This window comes from Trachemys scripta, chromosome 14 (assembly GCF_013100865.1).
Source record: "Trachemys scripta elegans isolate TJP31775 chromosome 14, CAS_Tse_1.0, whole genome shotgun sequence".
Taxonomy (NCBI): Eukaryota; Metazoa; Chordata; order Testudines; family Emydidae; genus Trachemys; species Trachemys scripta.
In genome coordinates this window covers 39,674,869-39,697,380 of record NC_048311.1, presented here as the reverse complement: position 1 = coordinate 39,697,380, position 22,512 = coordinate 39,674,869, and the positions used below count along the sequence as shown (strand labels likewise).

The 22,512-nt window shown below is 49.9% G+C and overlaps 3 protein-coding genes across 7 annotated transcripts in view; 2 read left to right on the top strand and 1 right to left on the bottom strand.

Moving 5' to 3' along the window:
* LOC117887100 (zinc finger protein 208-like) overlaps positions 1-22,512 on the bottom strand; it is an 882,934-nt gene that overhangs the window by 383,326 nt on the left and 477,096 nt on the right. The gene's annotated exons all lie outside the window — the stretch shown is intronic.
* The window catches only part of LOC117886905 (zinc finger protein 260-like), a 241,991-nt gene that overhangs the window by 48,181 nt on the left and 171,298 nt on the right, over positions 1-22,512 (top strand). The gene's annotated exons all lie outside the window — the stretch shown is intronic.
* LOC117886952 (zinc finger protein RFP-like) lies at positions 2,050-13,995 on the top strand. Its single transcript, XM_034789135.1, has 7 exons — positions 2,050-2,521; positions 7,223-7,318; positions 7,887-8,117; positions 8,756-8,778; positions 9,508-9,623; positions 11,159-11,218; positions 12,295-13,995. The coding sequence occupies exons 1-7, from the start codon at positions 2,105-2,107 to the stop codon at positions 12,807-12,809; spliced, it is 1,458 nt and encodes a 485-aa protein (XP_034645026.1). The 5' UTR covers positions 2,050-2,104; the 3' UTR covers positions 12,810-13,995.

The window sequence follows — 22,512 nt, the reverse complement described above, 5'->3', positions numbered from 1 at the left end:
CTGCCCCAGGCCGCCTCAGTCTGTCCCCACATCCCCTCCTGCAGCCGCAATGGGCAAGTGGCCCGAGAGCTCTCTGTTTATCACACACCATGCACCCTGCAGGCCCCTAGTCCGTGCTCCTCTCACTCCAGCTGCCCTCGGCCATTGGAACCCCGCCCTCACCTAGGGGATAGGAGTTTGGTCTCCCTGCAGTCCCTGGTTGCTCTGCTGGGACTGACAAACAGGGAGAAAGTGGGTGCAGGGCTTGCTGGGTGTGGTTGTGTTACAGGGACACCTGCCCCACTAGGGCCCTGTGACGTTGTGCAGTCTATATGGTTTTATAAAAACATAATAAGAAGTGAATATAATGTAACTGGAATATGCTTCATGCAAAAGGTCTCTTGTAAGGTATCATTACAAAGCTTATAATCTATTGAGTGTGATCATCCCATTTGTATAAATGTACCACTCTTGTATCTAAAACTAGAAATATGAAATATAACTCTGAGGGCCTATTGTAATCATGCAAAGTGTGGGCCACTAATAGTGGTTTGGAATCTTGATGACTCCCATTAACCAGGACCATTGTCTGCAGATGGCTATGTTTACCTGTTAGTCTTCCTGTATATGTGTGTGCTGGCAAGTGGGTAATGAAGTCTTGCAGTGACATGTGATCATGTCATCTGACCTGGAATCCATCTTTAACCTGGGTGCTTTTCCAGGGGGGGAAACCCAGAGGGACAAAGGGTTCCCGCCTTATGCAAAAGATATATAAAGGGGTGGAAGAGAAGAGAGGGGGAGGAGCCATCATGAAGAATTCCCTAGCTATCATCTGAGCTGGAACAAGAGCTGTACCAGGGGAAAGAATTGTGCCCAGGCCTGGAAGGTGTCCAGTCTGAGGAAAAACTTACTGAAGCATCTCTGAGGGTGAGATTATCTGTATTTAGTTTGATTAGACATAGATTTGCACATTTTATTTTATTTTGCTTGGTGACTTACTTTGTTCTGTCTGTTACTACTTGGAACCACTTAAATCCTACTGTCTGTATTTAATAAAATCACTTTTTATTCATTAACTCAGAGTATGTATTAATACCTGGGGGAGCAAACAACTGTGCATATCTCTCTATAAGTGTTATAGAGGGCGAACAATTTATGAGTTTACCCTGTATATGCTTTATACAGGGTAAAACGGATTTATTTGGGTTTAGACCCCATTGGGAGTTGGGCATCTGAGTGCTAAGGGCAAGCACACTTCTATGAGCTGTTTTCAGGTAAACTTGCAGCTCTGGGACAAGTGATTCAGACCCTGGGTTGGTGTTGGAGCAGACGGGAGTGTCTGGCTCAGCAAGACAGGGTGCTGGAGTCCTGAGCTGGCAGGGAAAACAGAAGCAGGGTTAGTCTTTGCACATCGGGTGGCAGCTCCCAAGGGGGTTTCTGTGATCCAACCTGTCACAGGCCCAGGCTGAGATCCCAGCACGTTCCACAGGCCCCTGAGCTGCCATCAGATGGACTTTCAGCCTCGCTCCTTATTGCCCTGGAGGTGCTGCTGGGCGAGGGAGGAGATTTATCTGCTCACAGAAAATTTTAACAGTTCTAAAGCTTCAAGTTTTTGAAATCTCAGTGTCTAGTGTCATTAAATAGTTCTGGTCTGACCAAAATATTGTCTGATTCCCCCCATAATTTCCCACAACCGTGACAATTTTAATTGGAATGAAATGCTTAAAACCCAGATTGTTGTGCAACTGTGAAAGTTTAAATCAATAAATATAAAAATTGTTTAAAATAAACATTATCTGTCAAAATTATATAGTATTAAAAAAAATTCTGTCCAGCCTGACTATCACGCCTTAGACACACAGCTCCAGCTCCTGCAGGCTCATCCTCACAGGGGGACGCCTCAGTGACCCTCCCCACCAGCACAGGGGCTGATTGCAGGACCGGAGCCCTAGTGGTACATTTTTTTCACTAAAGCCTCCAGGGGTGAAATTGGTTGGGTCCTTCCTGCTCAGCAAACAGCATGAATCGTTTTCAGGAAGGGAAACACCCCCTTGCTGCTGCAGGCGGGGCATAGTGTGAATTCAGGAAATTGAAACAAAGCCTGTTCCACTGCCCAGAGGGAGCCATGGCTGCAGAGAACCCCGTGGAAAGTCTCCAGGAGGAAGCAACATGTCCCATCTGTATGGAGCATTTCACAGAACCGGTCATTCTGGAGTGTGGGCACAATTTCTGCCACGCCTGCATCAGCCAGTGCTGGGAGGGATCCGACACAGCCACCTCCTGCCCTCTGTGCAGAGAAACTGTGCAACAGGGAAATCTCAGGCCCAACCTGCAGTTAGGAAACATGGTAGAAATCGCCAAGTGGCTGAGTTTACAGGCAGCAAAGGGAGCAGGAGGGGACGGGGTGTGTGGGGAACACCTGGAGGCTCTGAAACTGTTCTGTGAAGAGGATGAAACCCCCATCTGTGTGGTGTGCGACAGATCCCGGGCTCACCGCGCTCACACGGTGGTTCCCATACAGGAGGCTGCCCAGGAGTACAAGGTAGGGAATTGTTTTCAAATGTAATGGGTAATAACTTCTGGATTTTAATTACAGGCTAATTTCACTAAATGTTACTGTGACAGGTGTGACTCATCATTCAGCTCTATAAAGTCTTCATTGTACAGGGGGATGCTATAACAAAATTCAGAGGGGTAGCGGTGTTCTGTATCCACAAAAACGATGGGGAATTGCAATCTATTAGTCTTTAAGATGCCACTGGACTCGTTGTTTTTATAACAAAATTAATGATCTGGCAGTGTGGAAACAGAGACAAAATATCAAGTCTTTAAAGCAGGGTCTACCCCACCCCTTCCCTGAGGCCCTGCCCCTTCCCCCCAAAGCCCCACTCACTCCATACCCCCCTCTCTCTGTTGCTCACTCTCCCCCACTCTCACTGACTTTCACCAGTTTGGGGCAGGGGGTTAGGTTTGGGGTGTGGGTGCAGGCTCTGGGCTGGGGCTGTGGGGTTTGCACTGTGGGAGGGGGCTCTGGACTGAGCCTGGGGCAGGGGGTTGGGGTGCATGAGGGGGCTCTGGGCTGGGGCAGATTATTGGGGTGCAGGAAATAGTATGGGGTGCTGGCTCTGGGAGGAGGGTCAGGGCTGGGGCAGAGGGTAAAGGGTGCAGGAAGGGGTGCTGGGTGCAGGAAGGGGTATGGGGTGCTGGGTGCAGGAGCGGGTATGGGGTGCAGGGTGCAGATGGGCAGCACTGACTTACCTCGGGTGGCTCCCGGTAAGCGTTGCAATGGGGCTAAGGCAGGCTCCCTGCCTGCCCCAGCCCTACACCACTCCCAGAAGGGACCAACGCACCCCTCTGGCCCCTGGGGGGGGGCCATAAAATTGTAGAAGATTAGGGTTGGAAGAGACCTCATCTATTCCATCCCCCTACTCAAAGCAGGACCAACACCAGCTAAATCATCCCAGCCAGGGCTTTGTCAAGCCAGGCCTTAAAAACCTCTAAGGAAGGAGATTCCACCACCTCCCTAGATAACCCATTCCAGTGCTTCACCACCATCCTAGTGAAATAGTGTTTCCTAATATCCAACCTAGACCTCCCCCGCACTACAACCTGAGACCATTACTCCTTGTTCTGTCATCTGCCACCACTGAGCAGGGCCGGCTCCAGGCACCAGCACAGGAAGCAGGTGCTTGGGGTGGCCAATGGAAAGGGGCGGCATGTCCGCGTCTTCAGCGGCAATTTGGCAGCGTGTCCCTCAGTCCCTCTCGGAGGGAAGGACCAGCCGACGAAGAATGAAGCGGCGCGGTAGAGCTGCTGCCGATCGCGGCTTTATCATTTTTTTTTTTCCTTCGCCTCTTGGGGCAGCAAAAAAGCTGGAGCTGGCCCTGCCGCTGAGAACAGCCGGGCTACATCCTCTTTGGCAGTTGAAAACAGCTATCAAATCCCCCCGTCACTCTTCTCTTCTGCAGACTAAATAAGCCCAGTTCCCTCAGCCTCTCCTCATAAGTCATGTGCCGCAGCCCCCTAATCATTTTTGTTGCCCTCCGCTGGACTCTCTCTTATTTGTCCACATCCCTTCTGTAGTGGGGGAACCAAAACTAAACCCAATGCTCCAGGTGTGGCCTCAGCAGTGCGAAATAGAGGGGAATAATCACTTCCCTTGATCTGCTGGCAATGCTCCTACTAATACAGCCCAATATGCCGTTGACCTTCTTGGCAGCAAGGGCTCACTGCTGACTCATATCCAGCTTCTCATCCACTGTAATCCCCAGGTCCTTTTCTGTAGAACTGCTGCCTAGCCATTCGGTCCCCAGCCTATAGCGGTGCATGGGATTCTTCTGTCCTACTGCAGGATTCTGTATGTGTCCTTGTTGAACCTCATCAGATTTCTTTTGGCCCAATCCTCCAATTTGTCTAGGTCACTCTGGACCCTATTCCTACCCTCCAGCATATCTACTTCTTCCCCCAGCTTAGTGTCATCTGCAAACTTGCTGAGGGTGCAATCCACCCCATCATCCAAATCATTAATAAAGATGTTGAACAAAACCAGCCCCAGGACTGACCCCTGGGGCACGCCACTTGATACCGGCTGCCAACTAGACATGGAGCCATTGATCACGACACATTGAGCCGGACAATCTAGCCAGCTTTCTATCCACCTTATAGTCCACTCATCCAAGCCATACTTCTTTAACTTGCTGGCAAGAATATTATGGGAAACAGTATCAAAGGCTTTGTTAAAGTCAAGATATATTACATCCATTGCTTTCCCCATATCCACAGAGCCAGTTATCTCATCATAGAAGGCAATCAGGTTGGTCGGGCATGAGTTGCCCTTGGTGAATCCATGCTGACTGTTCCTGATCACCTGCCTCTTCTCTAAGTGCTTCAGAATGGATTCCTTGAGGACTTGCTCCATGATTTTTCCAGGGACTGAGGTGAGGCTGACCGGTCTGTAGTTCCCCGTGTTCTCTTTCTGCCCTTTTTTAAATATGGGGCCTATATTTGCCTTTTTCCAAACATCCAGGATCTCCCCCAATTGCCACGAGTTTTCAAAGATAATGGCCAATGGCTCTGCAATCACATCAGCCAACTCCCTCAGCACTGTTGGATGCATTAGATCTGGGCCCATGGACTTGCTTTTCTAAATAGTCCTTAACCTGTTCTTTCACCACTCAGGGCTGCTCACCTCCTCCCCATACTGTGCTGCCCAGTGCAGCAGTCTGGGAACTGACCTTCTTTGTGAAGACCTAGGCAAAAAAAGCATTGAGTACTTCAGCTTTTTCCACATCATCTGTCACAAGGTTGCCTTGCCCATTCAGTAAGGGTCCCACACTTTCCCTGACCTTCTTCCTGGTCCTGCTTTGAGCAGGGGGTTGGACTAGATGACCCCCTGAGGTCCCTTCCAACCCTGATATTCTATGATTCTTCTTGTTGCTAACATACCTGTAGAAACCCTTCTTGTTACCCTTCACATCCCTTGCTAACTGCAACTCCAAGTGTGCTGCCCGTCTCTGCAGGCACCGCTCCCACAGCTCCCATTGGCTACAGTTCCCCATTCCTGCCCAATGGGATGTGCAGGGGCAGTGCTTGAAGGAAGGAGCCATGCACAGAGAACCCCAGGGTGCGGGGGCATACTGGCTGCTTCTGGGAGTGCCACATGGCTGGGGCAGGCAGGGAGCCTGTCTTAGCAGCAGCGGGTAACCCTGCTGCACTGCCAGAGATCTCGATCAACTGGGAGAATCTCCAGGATCGACTAGTCATTCGCAATCAACTGGTAGATGACCACTGCTGTAGCTAGACAAAAGGTGGGAAGGGAAACTGAGGCATAAAGCAGGACAGTGAGTTGCCCACAGTCACCCAGCATGTCAGTGACAGAGCTTAGCTTAGAACCCAGATCTCAGTCCAAGACCCAAAGCACTTTGCCATGCTGCCATCATAGCATCAGCCCCACCAGCGATGAGGTGTGTCCGTTAGGAGGGAGAGAAACCTTGATAAAGGTCCCAGGCCCAGCAGGGAGAGGAGGTTTCTCACTGGGATTCTGAACTCCTGTGCTGCTCCATAAGGGATTAAACTCAGATGTTGCCGGCCTGCACTAGAGGAGGTCACTGGGACCCCGAGCACCTTCAGTCCACACACAAAAGGGCTCCAGACAGCTCAGGTTCATGCCAAGTACCACTGGGATTACACTGGATTGCAGCAAAACTAACCCCAGGCTGGAGCTGACCGGTGCCAGTCTGACCTGTTCTGTTGTGTACGTGGGCAAGGACCAGCCAGAGTGGTTCCATTAGTCCCACCAGGCAGCCTTTTGAAATCTCCCAGAATGCACTGCTTCTGGGATCTTTACCAGGGAATGGGACCGTGGGTATCTGCCCAGGGGGCATTGCCACAGAAAGGGTGTAGGACAGCACTGGGGAAACCACAACCCATTCTTTATACAAATCTGCATCATGTCTAATTAGGGTGGTCACTGAGGCATCCCCAGAACATCGACACGCCCACGCCTGCCTGCATGGGCCCGTCCTCACCAGTATCAGTGCCCCGCATGAGCCAACCACCGCTTTTTTCAGTGTGCCACCCACCTGAATCATTCTGAATGAAGGTGCAACCCCAGACCTGCCCCCACTTTCACGGGTGTCCTCCTGCATCCTCAGTCTCCTCCTCTCTCTTTTGCACCAGACAAAGCCACATCCAGTGCTGGGTCCCTACCGGACAGGGATAGTGCTCCACAACACTGGGACTGTGAAGCTTCAATCCAGACAAATGGCCTCCGGACATCTCATGGGGTTTGCCCTGGTGCTTAGACCAGCTCTGCCCAACCAGTGCAGTCCCCAGGGCTTCAGGGCTGAAATCCCAGCCCATATTGAAATCCTGGTGGCTTCGGAGAATTGTATCACTTTGTTTGTTAAACCTTCTACAAAGCAGGTTTATTGATTCACCCCTCCATGTGACTTCCAGTGCCCTGTTATGCTCTGTACCACTAATCAATTCACAAATATCAGTAAAGCTTGGTTATAATTGAGATCTCTCTCTAATTACTATAAAGGCTGGACCGCAACTGGTAACAAATCAGAATGTGACACATCCCCAGTCTCCATTAATGAGGTTTCATCTCCTTGGTGGCCCTGATGTCACAAAGCGATTAGAATCACTGTCACCTTGGGTTTCGGGTGCAAAAACTCCCACTTCCAAGCACCTCTCAACTATCCAGATGAAACCTCCCAAATCATTTCTGTTTCTTCAGGAAAGAATCCAGGCCCATTTGAAGACTCTGAGGGAAGAGAGAGAAAAGTTGCTGGGATTGAAAGCGACTGCAGAGGGGAATAGCCGGGAGTATCTGGTAGGTGCCTGTTGTTATGAGCCAGAAGGAACTGGCAGTGGGAGGTCTTTTTGGAGGCAGAGTCCTGTGTGGCCTTGGTGAACATGGCCTTATGTGTGATTCTCCATGGTCATGGATTGTTGGGTTAGATTCATGTGTAGACAAGCCCTAAGCTTCCATTTCAGTTGATGAGTTAATGTCTAGCCCTTGTAGCTTTCCCAGAAATCCTCCCCAAGTGAATTGAATGTCCCCCGTGAAGTGCTGTCCACTGTGTCTGGTCATTTTGTGAATTTTTCAAATGTTTGTTTCTTTTAACTCCCCTGGCGTCTCTGTCAGTGTAGTTCTGAGTCCTGCCTCCTGCTGCTCTGGGTCTGAATGCCCAGAGACCATAAATAACAGAATATGCTGACCATGACAGACATGAAAACATCGCTTTCAGAGGGATACAGGGGCCAAAGGGGAAGGTGTGACAGAATCCCCTGTCTAGGATTTTTAAAGTCATTCTCCCTCCTGCACACACAGCTCTCCATGAAAGGAGCCTGGGCTCCATCCATGTCCCTGACCAGCCCTTTTCCTTATTTTCATACAGAAACAAACACAAACTGAGAGACAGAAGATTGTGTCTGAATTTCAGCAACTGCGGGAGTTCCTGGAGGAACAAGAGCGACTCCTGCTGGCACAGCTGGAGAAGCTGGACGAGGAGATTGTGAGGATCCAGAATGAAAATGTCAGTCAACTCTCCGAGCAGATTTCCCATCTCAGTGAGCTGATCAGTGAGATGGAGGGGAAGTGTCAGAAGCCAACAAGTGAATTTTTGCAGGTGAGACTGAATGAGAAACATAGGTTGGTGCTTCAGGGCAGCCAGCTCCCGCGCTCAGTGCCGCCTGCCAGCAGTCCTGCCAATCAACTCCTTCCCCTCACTCCAGCGCCTCCCACCTGCTGTGATCAGCTGTTCTGGGATGCTGGGAGGGAGGGGGAGGAGCGGGGAGGAAGTGTGCTCACAAGGGGAGGCAGGGAAGAGGCAGGGTGGGGGTTGAGACGGAGTGAGAGCAGGAAGAGTTGGGCTGGGGTGTGGCATGGAGGAAGGGGTGTGGTGGGGGTGTGACGTGGGATTGAGCACCCCCAGGGACAATTGGAAACCAGCAGGTGTCATTAGAAACATGCCAGATCCCCACACAGGGAAGGGAGGGCTCCTGAATCATAAGCACTGGAGTCCAGCAGTCAGAGGCCATGGTGTAACTCAGAGTGTGTATTGCTGACATGTGAATAACTATTATTCTTTGCAGAGTCACAGACACAGAGGTATGAGAGATGGAAAAGCCCCATTATCTCAGGGAATCCATGACCCTGGGCCAGGGCAGGGCCTCTCTTCCCCATATTTGCAATATCCCTTTCCTAGGATCCCCTGTGTGTGTGTGTCAGACGGGACTGAAATTATTTTGTCTCTCTCTCTTCTAGGATATTAGAAGCACCTTGCGCAGGTACGTGGCTCTCTCTCACTCCCCCTCACACTTCACAACGCTGGGAAAGGGCTTGGTGGTGATGTTAGCACTGCATCTCCCCAGGGCTCTACAGCAAAATGTGTGGGGAAGGTCACATGTTGGATACGAATCTCTCTAATCAACTTCATCCTGAGGTTCTCACCCTTGTATAGAAGACTCTGGAATTCTCCATTCAGTGGGAAAGACTGACCTCAAGTATTTCCTAGGGATGTCACCTCCCTGAGGGACTGGCTGCTTCAGGATTGTGGGGATGGACTATGGGCCTGTCACTGCTGGGCACTGGTCAGTATTCAGCCCAGGGCAACAGTGGTCAAGAGTCTTTCGTACCTGAGGGTTGTTAGGAGACCTGTGTGGAATGAGCTGGGGAGGGGGAAGTTGGTGTCTCAGTCTAGTTCCTAGAGGGCAGATTTCTACAGCACTTGGCCTGGGAAGCTCCTGTCCCTCAGAGCATGGAGGCCAAGGAGTGAATTGATCATGGAGACTTGATTCCTCTTTTGTCCCCAGAGCTGATCTCACCAGACCAGAGTTGAAGAATATTAATGAGTCCTTTGAAGGGAAGGTTGTGCAGCCATGGGCTGTGTTGCACCTGCTCTGAGGCTGGGAGAAGTTGAGGAATTCTGACTCCAGGCCCATTAGAGCAGCGACTCACTAGCCAGAACTTATGAGTCACACAGTAAAATATAATCATGTGAAATTGTTTCTCTCCAGGTGTGAGAAGGGGAAGTTCCAGCAGCCAGAGGAGATTTCTCCAGAACTGGAAGAGCGAGTCAGTGGTTTCTCTCAGAAAACGATTGTGCTATTGGAGACTCTGGGGAAGTTCAAAGGTACCTAGAAGGGATCTAGGAATGGAAATTGGGATGAGCTGCTGAGACTGACGGAGGCCAGTGGCTCTGGCCAGTTGGTTCACAATTAGATGATGCTTCTATTTCATTGTTGGGTGAGAATGTCATGCACTTGGGGTCAAAGTCACTCAGGTTGATTAATTCAAACCTTTATTTCTACCAAAAATATGTCTTGCCATGACAATTACTGTTAAAGAAAGAAATGACTCAGACTCATAGACTTTAAGGCCAAAAGGGACCATCATGATCATCCAGTCTGACCTCCTGCACATTGCAGGCCACAGAACCTCACCCACCCACTCCTGCAATTTACCCCTAACCTCTGGTTGAGTTACTGGAGTCCTCAAATCATGAGTTAAAGACTTCAAGTTACAGAGAATCCACCATTGACGCTAGTTTAAATCTGCAAATCACCCATGCCCCACGCTGCAGAGAAGGCAGAAACCCCCCCAGGCTCTCTGCCAATCTGACTTGGGGGGAAATTCCTTCCTCACCCTAGATACGGTGGTCAGTTGGATACCGAGCATTTTGGCAAGACCCAACAGTGAGACACGCGGCAAAGAATTCTCTATAACTCAGAACTGGCCTCGTCCACTGCCCCATCACCAGCCATGGGGCACATTTCTCACAGCCACACCCAGCCCATCACTGCGCTCTGGTCCCATACGGCAGCTAGTCTGGGCCAAATGGGCTGCAGGGAAGGGGAAAGCCCCTCCCCCATGGTCAGGGATCTCTCCAGCCCAGGAGCCTCTTGTGCCTCCTCCACAGCAGCTGCAGGCACAAGGTGTGTTCCTGAGAGGGCTGGGAATGGGGTGGGGGAGGGGTGAGGGCGGGTGGAAGAGGGAGGGGGGTGGACGAGGGATGGAGGGACATGGGCAGTGTAAAGCTGGGACTCTGAAACTCTGCACACTGGGCAAGACAGATGGGGGCCATTGTCATAGGGATGAATATGTCCCATTGTGTCAACCTTCCCCCCACTTCAATTTCCACATTTTATAAAATGCTTTTACTATTATTTCTTTTTCTGCCTGTGGAGGACAAGGCCCCGTCCTGCTGCTCTCTGTAGAGACGCTGAGTAAACAGACCCAAGAGCTCACAATTAGAGCCAGGATTTAGGAAACTCTCAATATCCCGTTAGAGTCAAAGGGACCCAAGTGGGTAAAGTTACTTTTACGTCAAAGTCTTTGCAGGCTCTGGGTCTAGGTTACGACAAAAGGCAGTGAGTGAATGAGACAAACCAACTGGAGTTTGAAGGGTTGGAGGGGTTGATGAGGGGAAAGTAAATCTCACTGACAGATTGTCTATCCTGGAATGGTTGTGAGGCTGTAAGGATGTTGATTCCATTGCTGAGAGATGCCTGGATGACAGAGGAAAAAGACAGTTTCAGACCTTTTTATATTAAATATCTTAATGTTTCTCTGTCATAATTAAAAGACAGTTCTATGAGTTGAGAGTGGGGACACTGTTATAAATATGAAAGGCTGAAATCTCATCTCCTTTCTCCTTCCCCCCTCCAGACACTCTGCCGTATGCACTAGAGATGAAAAGAGGAGGCTTCCTAGGAACATTCAGAGACGGTGAGATTGCAGCTGGAGATTGTCTTTAAATTATCACAAAATGTCTTCATGAGATTGTACCTAAAGTTACCAGCAAAACTGAGACCGACCATGACACACACAGCCCTCAAAACAACACACTGAACAGTGAGGAGCTCCCACACTGAAGTCACATGAACTAGGGTGACCAGATGACAAGAACAAAATATAGGGACACGTGGGGGAGAGTGGGCGCCACCGAAGAAAAAAAAAAAATGCCGGAGTGCAAAATATCAGGACCAATGGCATTCCAACCATACATCCATCGGGACGTGGGACAAACAACTAAATATCGGGACAGTCCCGATTTTATCGGAACATCTGGTCACCCTACAGACAAACACTCCTGACACAAACCTTAGTGCTGAGTTCATGCCCATGCTGCTGAACAGAAAAACTCTCCCTGAGCAGCCTGTGAACAGAGCTCTCTGCCCTGAGGCTGACACATCCCTCTGCTTTACCCTGGTTCAGAGGGTCTCCCCCATCACGTTTCTCCAACATCCTGCCTTTCCTCTAGGCCAGGCTGGGCTCTCCCGCTGGAGCTGCTCACTGCTTTCTCTGTTGGGGAGACGGTCTCCCTGTGAGGCTGTTAACTCCTCCCTTCTCTCTAGACTGGGGATGGGGCTACCCCACCCAATGCCATTTCCTACTCTCTTTTCTTAATTGGCTCATCCTACTCTGGCCGGGGAGTGGAGGCTGCATTTAGGGGAGGGAGCTTCCCTCTGGGGTTCAAAGCTGGTACCTGCCTCCTCTGTTTCCTCCTCACTAAATCATTCCTGGCTGTGTCTCTGATGCTGGGAATGGAGCAGCCCCAGCAGAGGGAGCAGGGAGCTGAAGTCTCAGCAAGCAAATGAAAAACTAATGAAGTGAGTCCCATTACACAGACTGAGGAGCTGCAGTGACATCTCTGCTCAGTCTCAGGTGCCCAGGACAGAGGCAGCTCCCTGGGATCCAGGCCTGTCCCAGCCAGAACAGGGCTGCCGGGGAGTGTGAGAAATGGCCCCAGCCTCCCCAGGGCCGAGCTCTGCCTCTAACGCTCTGATTCTCTCTCTCCCCAGTGAATGTGACTCTGGATCCAGACACGGCTCATCCCCACCTCGTTCTGTCTGAGGACTGGAAAAGTGTGACACGGGGAGACACACGGCAGCATCTGCCCAACACCCCTGAGAGATTTGACACTAAGCCCTGTGTGCTGGGCTGTGAGGGATTCACCTCGGGGAGACATTGCTGGGAGGTGGAGGTGCAGGGTGGGGGAGGCTGGGCTGTGGGGGTGGCCAGAGAGTCTGTGAGGAGGAAGGGATGGATCAGCTGTAGCCCTGAGGGGGGGATCTGGGCTGTTGGGTGGTTGGGGGATCAGTTCTGGGCTCTCACCTCCCCTGAGAACCCTCTTCCCCGGCGCCGGATCCCCAGCAGGATCCGGGTTTGTCTGGACTGTGACCAGGGGCAGGTGATATTTATTGATGCTGGTGACGAGGCCCCAATCTTCACTTTCCCACCAGGCTCCGTCCCTGGGGGGAGAATCCGACCCTGGCTCTGGGTGTGGCTGGGATCCCAGCTCAGACTGTGTCCCTGAGGGGAGTCGGGGGTGGGGATATTCCACTGGAGAACTGGAAATCAGCCTTTCTAGCCTCACACACCCCAGTCTGTATGACCTTGGAGGACTCCTGTCTACCCAGCCCCTGGCTCCTCATCTCTATGACCTATGGAAGCCCCTCTCCTTCCCTGCAGCCCCAGGGATGGAAGGAGGAGAGGGGAAGAACCCTTGGGGCTGCAGGAGGAGCAGAGGGGCCCTGAGGGGCAGAGGTGGGGGCTGGGCAGGGGGCAAAACTAACAGCTGGGCTGGGGACAGGCAGTGGTGGGGGTGGCAGGGACACAGAATGAATCAATCAGGGTTTGGGAGAAGCAGCAGCTGGGAGCGTTTTGTACAGATCTGTGGGATTAGCTCTCACTGGGGTCTCCCAGCCAGAGCTTCTGCCACAGGGACCCAAGTCACCTTCCCCTTTAACTATAGGACAGCTGGTCACCCTGTAATTGTCACACACAGGTGGCAGGGGGAGATGGATGCAGAGTGACAAAAAAAACCCATTATATAACCTTAAAAAAAATCATCATTGGGTCAGTCTCATGATTCTTTTTTTAAACTCCTGAGGTTGGCAGCACTGGGGGAGGCAGGGACAGGGCGGATTTAACCAGAGGGAATTAGAAGAAGCAAGAAGAAAAATGTGACTGAAAATAAACCAAGAATAAAGGGAGAGTCCAGGAGAAATGGTGGAAAACAGAAATGAGAAGAGTGACAGGAAAATATCCCTGACAGGGGAACAAGCCCGGGGGCAGCAAGATTTTTCAAAGGCATAAAATCACGGGGGGAAGGGAGCAGCCATGGGGGAAGAGGTGTAACAGGGAGGAGAGGAGAGTGGGAGAGACACTGGAAAATAAACAGTGGTGGGAAATGCGGGCTAGAAAAATGATGAGTAGAAAAGGATGATATAAAAGAAAAGGGAGATGGAAAAGGAATGTGAGAGGGACAGAGAGATTTATTACAAGTTCCTGAAAGTGAGACTGTAACTCATGAATTCCCTATATTCATTCCTGGACGACTGTACTGTTGTTGTGCCATTAAGAAAACTGTTCTTGGTAGCTGGGCATCTCCTTTCCATGCTGTGGTTATTAAGGCTCCTTCTCGGCTCTGTCGGGTTGGGACGAGGTTGTTCATGAGAAAGCTGGTAACCCTAATTCTGTAAATAAAACATTACAAACAATTCTTCGAGTTTGTTCCGATTTAATGTCCCAGCTGCAGCTGCTGGGGGCAGCATCATGGGATTTGCTTTCTTACGTGGTTGTGTCCTCCCAACCCCCGCAGGGAATATCGCACCTCTAGGAGAAGAGTTTGGGTTTTACTGGGATGTGTCACTCTCCAGCCTGTGCTCTGTCTCTGTCCTGTACAAACCCATGTCAATTAGGAATTGCTCAGCTGTGCTCTGCGGAGAGGTGACTGGTTACACAGGGGGCAAGCCATGAAGGGACTTGGTGTTGCAATGCTGAGCGTCATGGCAGGGCCTAATTTGTGGGCAACTAGAAAATCACAGTCCGCAACTCTGCGAAGCTGAGTTGGGCCCTGGACTCCCTACACAGTGCATGGGCATCACAGGCAGTGTTTTCCCCAGGAATTGAAATTGGGGGGGTGTTCGAATTTATGGGCAGGAGGAAGAGAGGGGTTTCAGGGCCGATGAGGGGTGAGACTGTGAGGGTGAAGGTGGGCTCTATGGCACCATAGTAAAAACTGAAAAATGTTTCATGACCATTTTATTAAATTTAACTCACGTTTTAAAATCATCACCCAGATTAAAGTTGGCTACTCAAGCCTTCTATGAAGCACTACGTCTACATCCTTCTTGGTTTCTTGTTATAGTTTTGCACAACTCTGTTAATGAACTTCTTGAATGCAACGAGTTCAGCTTTGGTGGCTTCTCATGTGTCCAGTACTTCCGTTCCTTCCGTTGATATGCTCATTAGTTCAGTCACATGATCAGGCAGAAGGTGACGTCTTTCAATACACAAAATATTCTATTCAATGATGAAAAAGAACGTTCAACTGCAGCTGTTGTGATTGGGAGTAGCAAGAGATGAATTCCTATTTCTTTCATCCCAGGAAACATAGCATAAAGATCACGTTGAGCCACTAATGATGATAAAAAAGAAGTTGAAGTCAAATCTTCATTCATTTGTTATATGATATTCTACTCTGTGTTCAAATTCTCTATTCTATCCTGAGCAGATGACAGCCCCGTTGCTGGTAGTGCCTCACTCCACTCAACTGTTGGTGTTTTATAGGTCAGGCATCTGTAAAAGCTATGTAGAGGTTGAGTAGCATCTAGAAGTCACCATTGTAGATTTTTAAGAATCAAGTCTGTGTATTTTTTCAGTTGTCTTAACAAACACTTCTTGTCCTCTTCACTTAAGGTTTCAATATAAATGCCTTCATTAGTCAACTTCTGGACTGAAGTCTTTGCTTCTTCCAGTACTTTTTCAATGAATAGTGAGCATTTGCTGGTCTTGTTCGGAACCAGTGTTCAACTTTAGGATGAACAAGTGACAATGCACTTAACATTGGCCTCCAGTTTGTAGCATGTGGTATCTCTTGCTTAAATAGAAAGTATGATGCCACCGCCATGTTTGTTCGCATGAACTGTGTTGTGTCTCCAGCATTCCTAACAGCCTCATTAACACTCACTAGTGTTGTCCTTAGTCAGTGGAGACTCAGCGTTCAGAGGTGCTTTCACATGAGTTTACCTCCCAGGTCGGGGGCAGGAAGGCACCTTGCTCGTTCCTCCAGCTGCTCACTGTTTGCTCTGGCCACTGTTGTTCATTGTGCCACCGTTCACTCCACCGCTCTGTTGCCAATGGCCCTGCGCTGTCACCTTCTGCTGCCACCTGCCACTGTGACCTCTGCGAGTTGGTCTTTTGAGGTTCCACCCAGCTCTCAGTGATTTCAGCTGAGCTCTCAGTGGGGGAACCTCGCTGCTAGTGCAGTCTGGGCCGTCTCTTCCACAGAAACACGGTCCCATAGCAGGTCTCAGCACTTAGAGCGGATTATCAGTGATTTCAGCTGCAGTGGTCACTTAACAGAACAGAAGACTATCTATGGAGCCTAATCAGTTCTGTCTTTAAACAGAGGAGAGGGGGCAGGTACAAATAGTACTTGTGACTCAGGCAGACCATCAAGCAAAACATTTGTCCCCACAATCTCTCTTGATGCCCTAAATCAGCACAGGCGAAGTCCAGTTCTACTGCCCTTTACTCATACAATAAGAACAACAACATTTCATTCCCCCTCCTGCCGTATTCAAGTGATTTGTAACCCAACCCCAGCCAAAATCTATCACTTGGGAAACACAGCTCTGTTTGCTGGATACCTAGGTAGATTAGGTGTGAATATAAATACAATCTGGTCCTGAAGCCTTTCCCCCCAGCCCCCAGCTCATCACTAGCTGTTAGGGAGAGCTCATTTAAACTTTGCTTACAAATCATCATGTGAAATTATTAGGTTGGCCAACATCACCGAAATGAATGCACTGACATTGTCATCAAAAACAACAGCTGTATAAGGAAGCTAGTCTATGTTCATACTTTTCAAATCTATTATACTTTTTCAGATACATGTATTTTATCATACACTGTATATGCTTTTAAAGTGCGTATTAATGTTTCAATTCAAATGTCCAAACAATCACTAGATTGGCAACATTGCATGTAACTAGTTCACAAAACTTGGGGGGAGGGGTGTTGGGAAAATTCAGGGGGGGTGTAGGGAAATCCCTGATCACAGGCACCTTACAGTGAGATTCACAAAAGCCAAATTGTGGGGGGGGGGGGGGGCAGAGCCATCTAAGCTAGTCAATGGGAAAGGTGACAAGGGGGGAGGGGTGTCCTAAGCCCGCCCCCTCTCACAGATAGGTATCTAAATCTGGGCAGCAGAGGGGCATCTGTCTCTACTTAGCCACCCACCGACAGGAACCCAGCACCTGACGTCAGGTGACTCAGGCTCCGAAGGCGTTTCCTGCTGGAATGAGGTAGGCACCTGCCTCACTCCACACAAAATGTGAGGGGCGGGGGGAAGGAGAATGTGGTTTTGGTGATGTCACCCGGCTTGTGACGTTTACCCCCATGGTTAGAGCACTCAGCTGGCATGTGGGAGACCCAGGTTCAGTTCTCCCGTCATGTTGTCTAGAGCAGGGGTTTTCAAAGTCTGGGTCGCGGCTGGTCAGGAGAAGGGGAATGACGAACCGCGGCCACTGGGTGCTGCGAACGGCGGTGCCTGTGGACACTCAGTTAAAGGAAGCATCTTTCCAGCAGCTTTCCCTGACCATCCATGGCCCAAACTTTGAACACCCCTGGTCTAGAGTAGCTGAGGAACGTGAGTACCAACCTCAGGGCAGTTACAAAGCAGGGCACAAACCCTACACGGGTTGTGAGTTCTGTGTTTAGATTTCACTCACCAGGTATCAAGTGTGATCCCCTCAAGCACTAAAACAGCTTTAACATGGGCGGTGGGTGAAGCTTCCCCTGGGGGAGGCTAGTTCCCTGTCCCATCTCTTGCACCCGCATTCCACCCCCAGGCCCCACCCCTGCTTCACTCCAGGCTCTGCCCCTTCCCTGCTCAGCTGCCATGACTCGCTGCATCCCTCCTCTCCTGCCCCCGTGAGGGTGGGGATTGAGAAGGGATGCAGCATGTGGGGGAGGGGTCTCAAAGGGAAAGAGGGGAGAGGAAGGATGTGGCAACGGGTGGGGGATGGGGTTGTGAGGAGGGATGTGACGAGCAGGCAGGGGCTTGGGTGAGGGAGGGGCGGGACACCGCAGGTTGGCGGTTAAAGTCACCAGCTGCTCTATCCTAGCCACAGAGAATGGTGGAAGACATAGAATGGGAGGTAGTCTCTCCCCAGCCCAGGAAGACTCCTTCCCACCCCAAGGCAAAGGGAGAAGGAGGTGGCAGCACTGGAGGGAGAGCCTCTCCCTAATACAGAAACCAGGAGAAGCATCTAGGAAAGAGCCCCTCACAGCCAAAGGGGAAGGGATGTGCCAACCCTGAGGGGGAGACCTCTCCATTCATGTCTCTGAATTTAATATTTCAGACATGTAGAAATATTCACCAGAACTCACATGGTCAGAGTTAAGGGTGTTTGAATGCTAGGCAGTGAGAAGGTTTCTGTTTACTGCTGCATGTGTCCCAAAAATTGTTAGGTGCCACCGGACTGCTGTAAGGGAAAGCCTCGTATCTGACCCCCAGGATCCCCAGATAATTCAAGCTTCTGGGACCGGAAGAGGAATAGCTCCCTATCCAGAGACCTGGAACCCGCTCCCTTAGCCCTTGGTGCACAGCTGACCTTCCAGATTGCCACATCAAGGTGAGAGCCTGCTGGTTTTCAGCTGAACTCTCTCTGGAGGCACACAGTAGTTGTGAAGCATTTCACACGCAAAGATACTCTTTGCACAAGTCCAACACATTATTGCTCTTTCACTTAACGTACATAAAGTACAAGAGCGTTCAGATCACGTAGCACAAAACAACCAACTTAACCACAGTGCCTCTCACTAGCTCACCCTTCCCTGGGGAGTCCTGGGGGCCATGTGGGATCAGGAAAAGCAGGCAGGGCTCCTGGCCTCATGAAGCTGCTACATGCTGGGTTACTTTGTTCTCTCCTTTTGAATTGGAGACAAAGAGCGAGATCCATGACGGGATCTAGATATTGTACTCCTGGGGGAATTCTGCACACAATATTTTAAAATTCTGTATATTTTATATGACAAAATAACACAATATAATCATGCCAGTTTCAATTATTTTGGTAATTTTTTTCAAAATACTTGTCAGCAACTATCTCTGTAACAGACCAAAAAAAAAAAAAAATGATTCTGGTAATTTCCCCCCACAAATAGATTCAGCTGTACTGGTGCCAGGGTGGCCTCTGGTTGGTGAAAGGTGAAACTGCAGCACTTCTTGGGCAGAATGTATTTTCTGAAGAAGAAAAGAATTCTGTGGCTGGACATAAATTCTGCGTGTGCGCAGTAGTGAAGAATATCCCTGGGAGCAGTATTGCAATGCTGAATGTCACTGCGTCTACATTGTAGCTGCCTGGGAAATCACTGGAATGACACTGTGAGCCACAAAGCCTGAGTTATGGGGAGATTAGGGTGACCAGATGTCCTGTTTTTATAGGGACAGTCCCGGTTTTAGGGACTTTTTCTTATATAGGCGCCTATTACCCCCCACCCCCTGTCCCCTTTTTTCACAGTTGCTGTCTGGTCACCCTAGGGGAGATGTAAGTGTCTTAGAATGGGTGACACAAAAGCCAGCATACGAGGCAGGGAGCTGCCTAAGCCAGTCACTGGGAGATACTGACCTGAGGGATATTGTATAAGGACTCAGCTTTGTGGATTGCAGGGTTGTTCCTGTGACTGTCTAGGCCCATAGTCTCTTGATACATTTTGTTCCTGATGTAAAATCCCCAAAACACAGAGCAACTTTTGTCGTCAAATTTGGAGCTGTTTGGGGAGTTTGAAGAAAGAGGGAGATGAGAATATGGTGTTTAACCAGAGTGGGGAGAAGGAAAATCCAGGAACTGCTGGTAGGTGCCATTGTTACTCACCAATAAATCTGCACAGGGATGTTAAAAATGCTCAGATCTCTGTGAGTAACAGGAGAGTAACAGCAAGTAACATGCTGCCCCTGTGAGAGGCTATTTATTGTTTCCTCTGTGCAAAGTAATTTCTGTTCTGGCTTAACGTAAACTGAACAGGAGAAAGGAGAATGGAGGAAATTATATTTACTTACTGAATAATCCAAATAGCTTTCTTTAAAACATGAACAATTTAAACAATCTCTATTAGAGATCTCAATTCCTCTGCAGCTAAAGCCCTCCATAATTAGAGCTAGTTGACATTTTTCACACTGAAATGTCTCTCACCTGAAAGTGTGGCTTCTGCAAAACCAGGGTTTCCCTGGAAATGTTGCTTTTTACGCCATTACTCTAGATTCTGATGAGGAGAATCAAAATGTAATTTCAAACAGTTGAATCATTTCAATTTCAGTCTAAAATGTCCATCCACATGTTCTGTTTCCACATTTCTGCAGGAAAACATTCTGGGAACATTTTCAATATCCTGACATTTCAGTCTGATCCGGAAAAGGTAGTAACTGCGAAAAGTCTAAATTTCACACAACACGAACATTCTGTTTCTCTGAGATCGTCCCAGTAGGAGAGGGTGTTCTGCTCCCTGCCCTCCCACAAGTGACCTACCCCAGTGACAGTTCTAGGCACTGATCAGATGGGGACCCTGTGCCTGATTGTACTCTGCTGCTCCCCCTGGTGTTGGGCGCTGGGAGTGCTCCAGAGGCAGCATCTACCCAAAGAAAGGTTAAAGGTTGAAGCCATTGGTTTGCAAGGAAATGCTCCCTCCTGCAGGACAGGGACGATAATTAAATAGCCATTGGAGCAGGATCCTGCACCTGTATCTTCTACCTCCCAGTGCCCTGACCCCCAGGTTACAGCATTGTTGTCTCTCTCTCGCTAAGGGACTATTTAATTATTTAGCCAGAGTGGAGCAGCTTGATCAGAAGAGCTTGCGGGAGTCCCACATCAGAATATCCCAGACCCCCGTGGTTAGGGCAGTCACCTGAGCAGTGGGAGACCTGTCTTCAAAACCCTTCATCCCCGTCAGGCAGAGGGGAGAGTAGAACCCAAGTCTCCCATACGCCAGGCGAGTGCCCTAACCACTGGGCTCAAAGTCATAAAGGAACCTCTCCCAGCACCTCCTCTGGGTTTTGTCTGAGCCCTGATCCAAAAGCTGTGCTCAGCGCACTCCTACAGGATTGGGCCCCGCAGGCAAGACAGGCTTTCCACTGCCAATCTTCTGTTTTGAGGATCCTTCTGTGGTTTACACATGAGGCAGGTGTCTGGACACCTAAAGTGAGGCAGCAGCAGTGCCGAGGCCCAGAAGCAGAAATTCAGGAACTTTGGGAAATTTTACCATAGAAATGTTGGTGTTGAGTGAATTTAGGTATCTGCAGAGTAAGGAAATTAGAAAGTCGACACCTCTGGGCATTATTATTGGAGAACTTCCCACCTCCCCCATCCTGCTGTTCCGCTGAGCGGTCTGGGAATGCTCATTGGCACAGTCAGCTGCAAGTGACATGGGCTGAGGGATTCATCTCTCCAGCCTCCTCCTCGCAGCTCCTGGAGGCCACTTCTGTTGGCCCAAAAATAACTGCATGTCACGTGTGTTTAACCGGTGACTGCAATTCTCAGGCAATACATTCATCAGTACAAACCCCAGCATCAGTGAGATCCTCTGCTTGAGCCCATCCACCAGGGTGGACAGAATCCGGCTGCCAAGAAGCCACAAGACTGGTTGAAACTAAGTTTACAACCATGTAACCAGTTTGCCTTACACAAGGGACAGAAATGTTACAGTCTGAGTCAGGATCTGTAACAATATTGTATCCAGTTGCTCATGAAGTTACAAGCTGCTTCCCCAGCAGCATCTCCACCCAGCTCGCCTTTCCCATTGCAGCTGCAGCTTCTGTTCTGGTTCCAGAAGACCACTTCCAGATTCCCTATTGATTCTGATCTCAGATCCACTCTGCCGCAGTAGAGTCCTGGCTGCGGTGCCCAGCCACAGAAAACAGCAGCAGAATGAAGGTGTGTGACTGATTGGCTACAGATCTCCAGCCAGGCATTCTCCAGCAAAGCAAGGCGCGCTGCCAGCCTTCCCCTAAAAGAAAATAATTTCAGCTCACACCATCCAGCGGCAAGAATGTAGGAATTCCCCAGTGCACTGCATTAAATAGCTGCAAAATTGTATCCAACTGCATGACAGCCCCTGTAACCAGCCACATCCCTGCAAGCGTTCCTTTCTCACCACAGCTGGATTTCTGTTTCTGGTCCTAGGTGGCTGCTCCCCAGACTCTCCCAGATCCCCTCTGTTTGTTCCCAGATCCCCTCCTGCAGCCAGGCTGGACAAGGGGCCTGAGAGCCTTGGAGACAGGAGATCTCTTGTTAGCCCATCCCCGGTACAGCGCAGGAGCCCCAGCACCATCTCCCCTCACACCCACTGCCATCTGCAGAGAGCCAGGAGTCCCCGGGAGCTGGGGAGACTGTGCAGGGAAACAGAAGCAGGAGCCACCAGCCTAAGAACAGGTGTGACAGAGGCTCCCTTGGCCGACACACCCAGAACTGAACCAGGGACCCCTAGAGCTAAAAGCAAGGCTGCCCCAGCTTATGCTAAATATTCAACCCTTTATAACTGTCACAGCTCCACACACACACACACACACACACACACACACACACACACACACACACACNCACACACACACACACACACACACACACACACACACACACACACACACACACACACACACCAGTGGGTTACACAAACACCAGAGAGACATGGGTCTCAAAGAGCCTAAAGGCCAGGTAGGGAACAGGCAGTAGAAGTCAGCAGCTGTGATTCTCACCCTCCTTGCCAGGCTGCTCCACCATATCCTCATGTCAGGCTGTGAAAGCCCCAGTCGCTTGTTACCCCTTTCTGACCTAAGTGACTAGTCCAAAGTTTGGGGCCTTGCAGATGTTTCGGAGGAGTTGGTGTCAATTTGGACTCATCACACTTCATTCAAAGGCTCTTTACAGTCCACAGAAAAGAAATCATATGAGCCCACACCCAGTAAGGAAAGACCTAATGATATTCAATCAGCCCATTTCTGAGAAGGCAGTGAA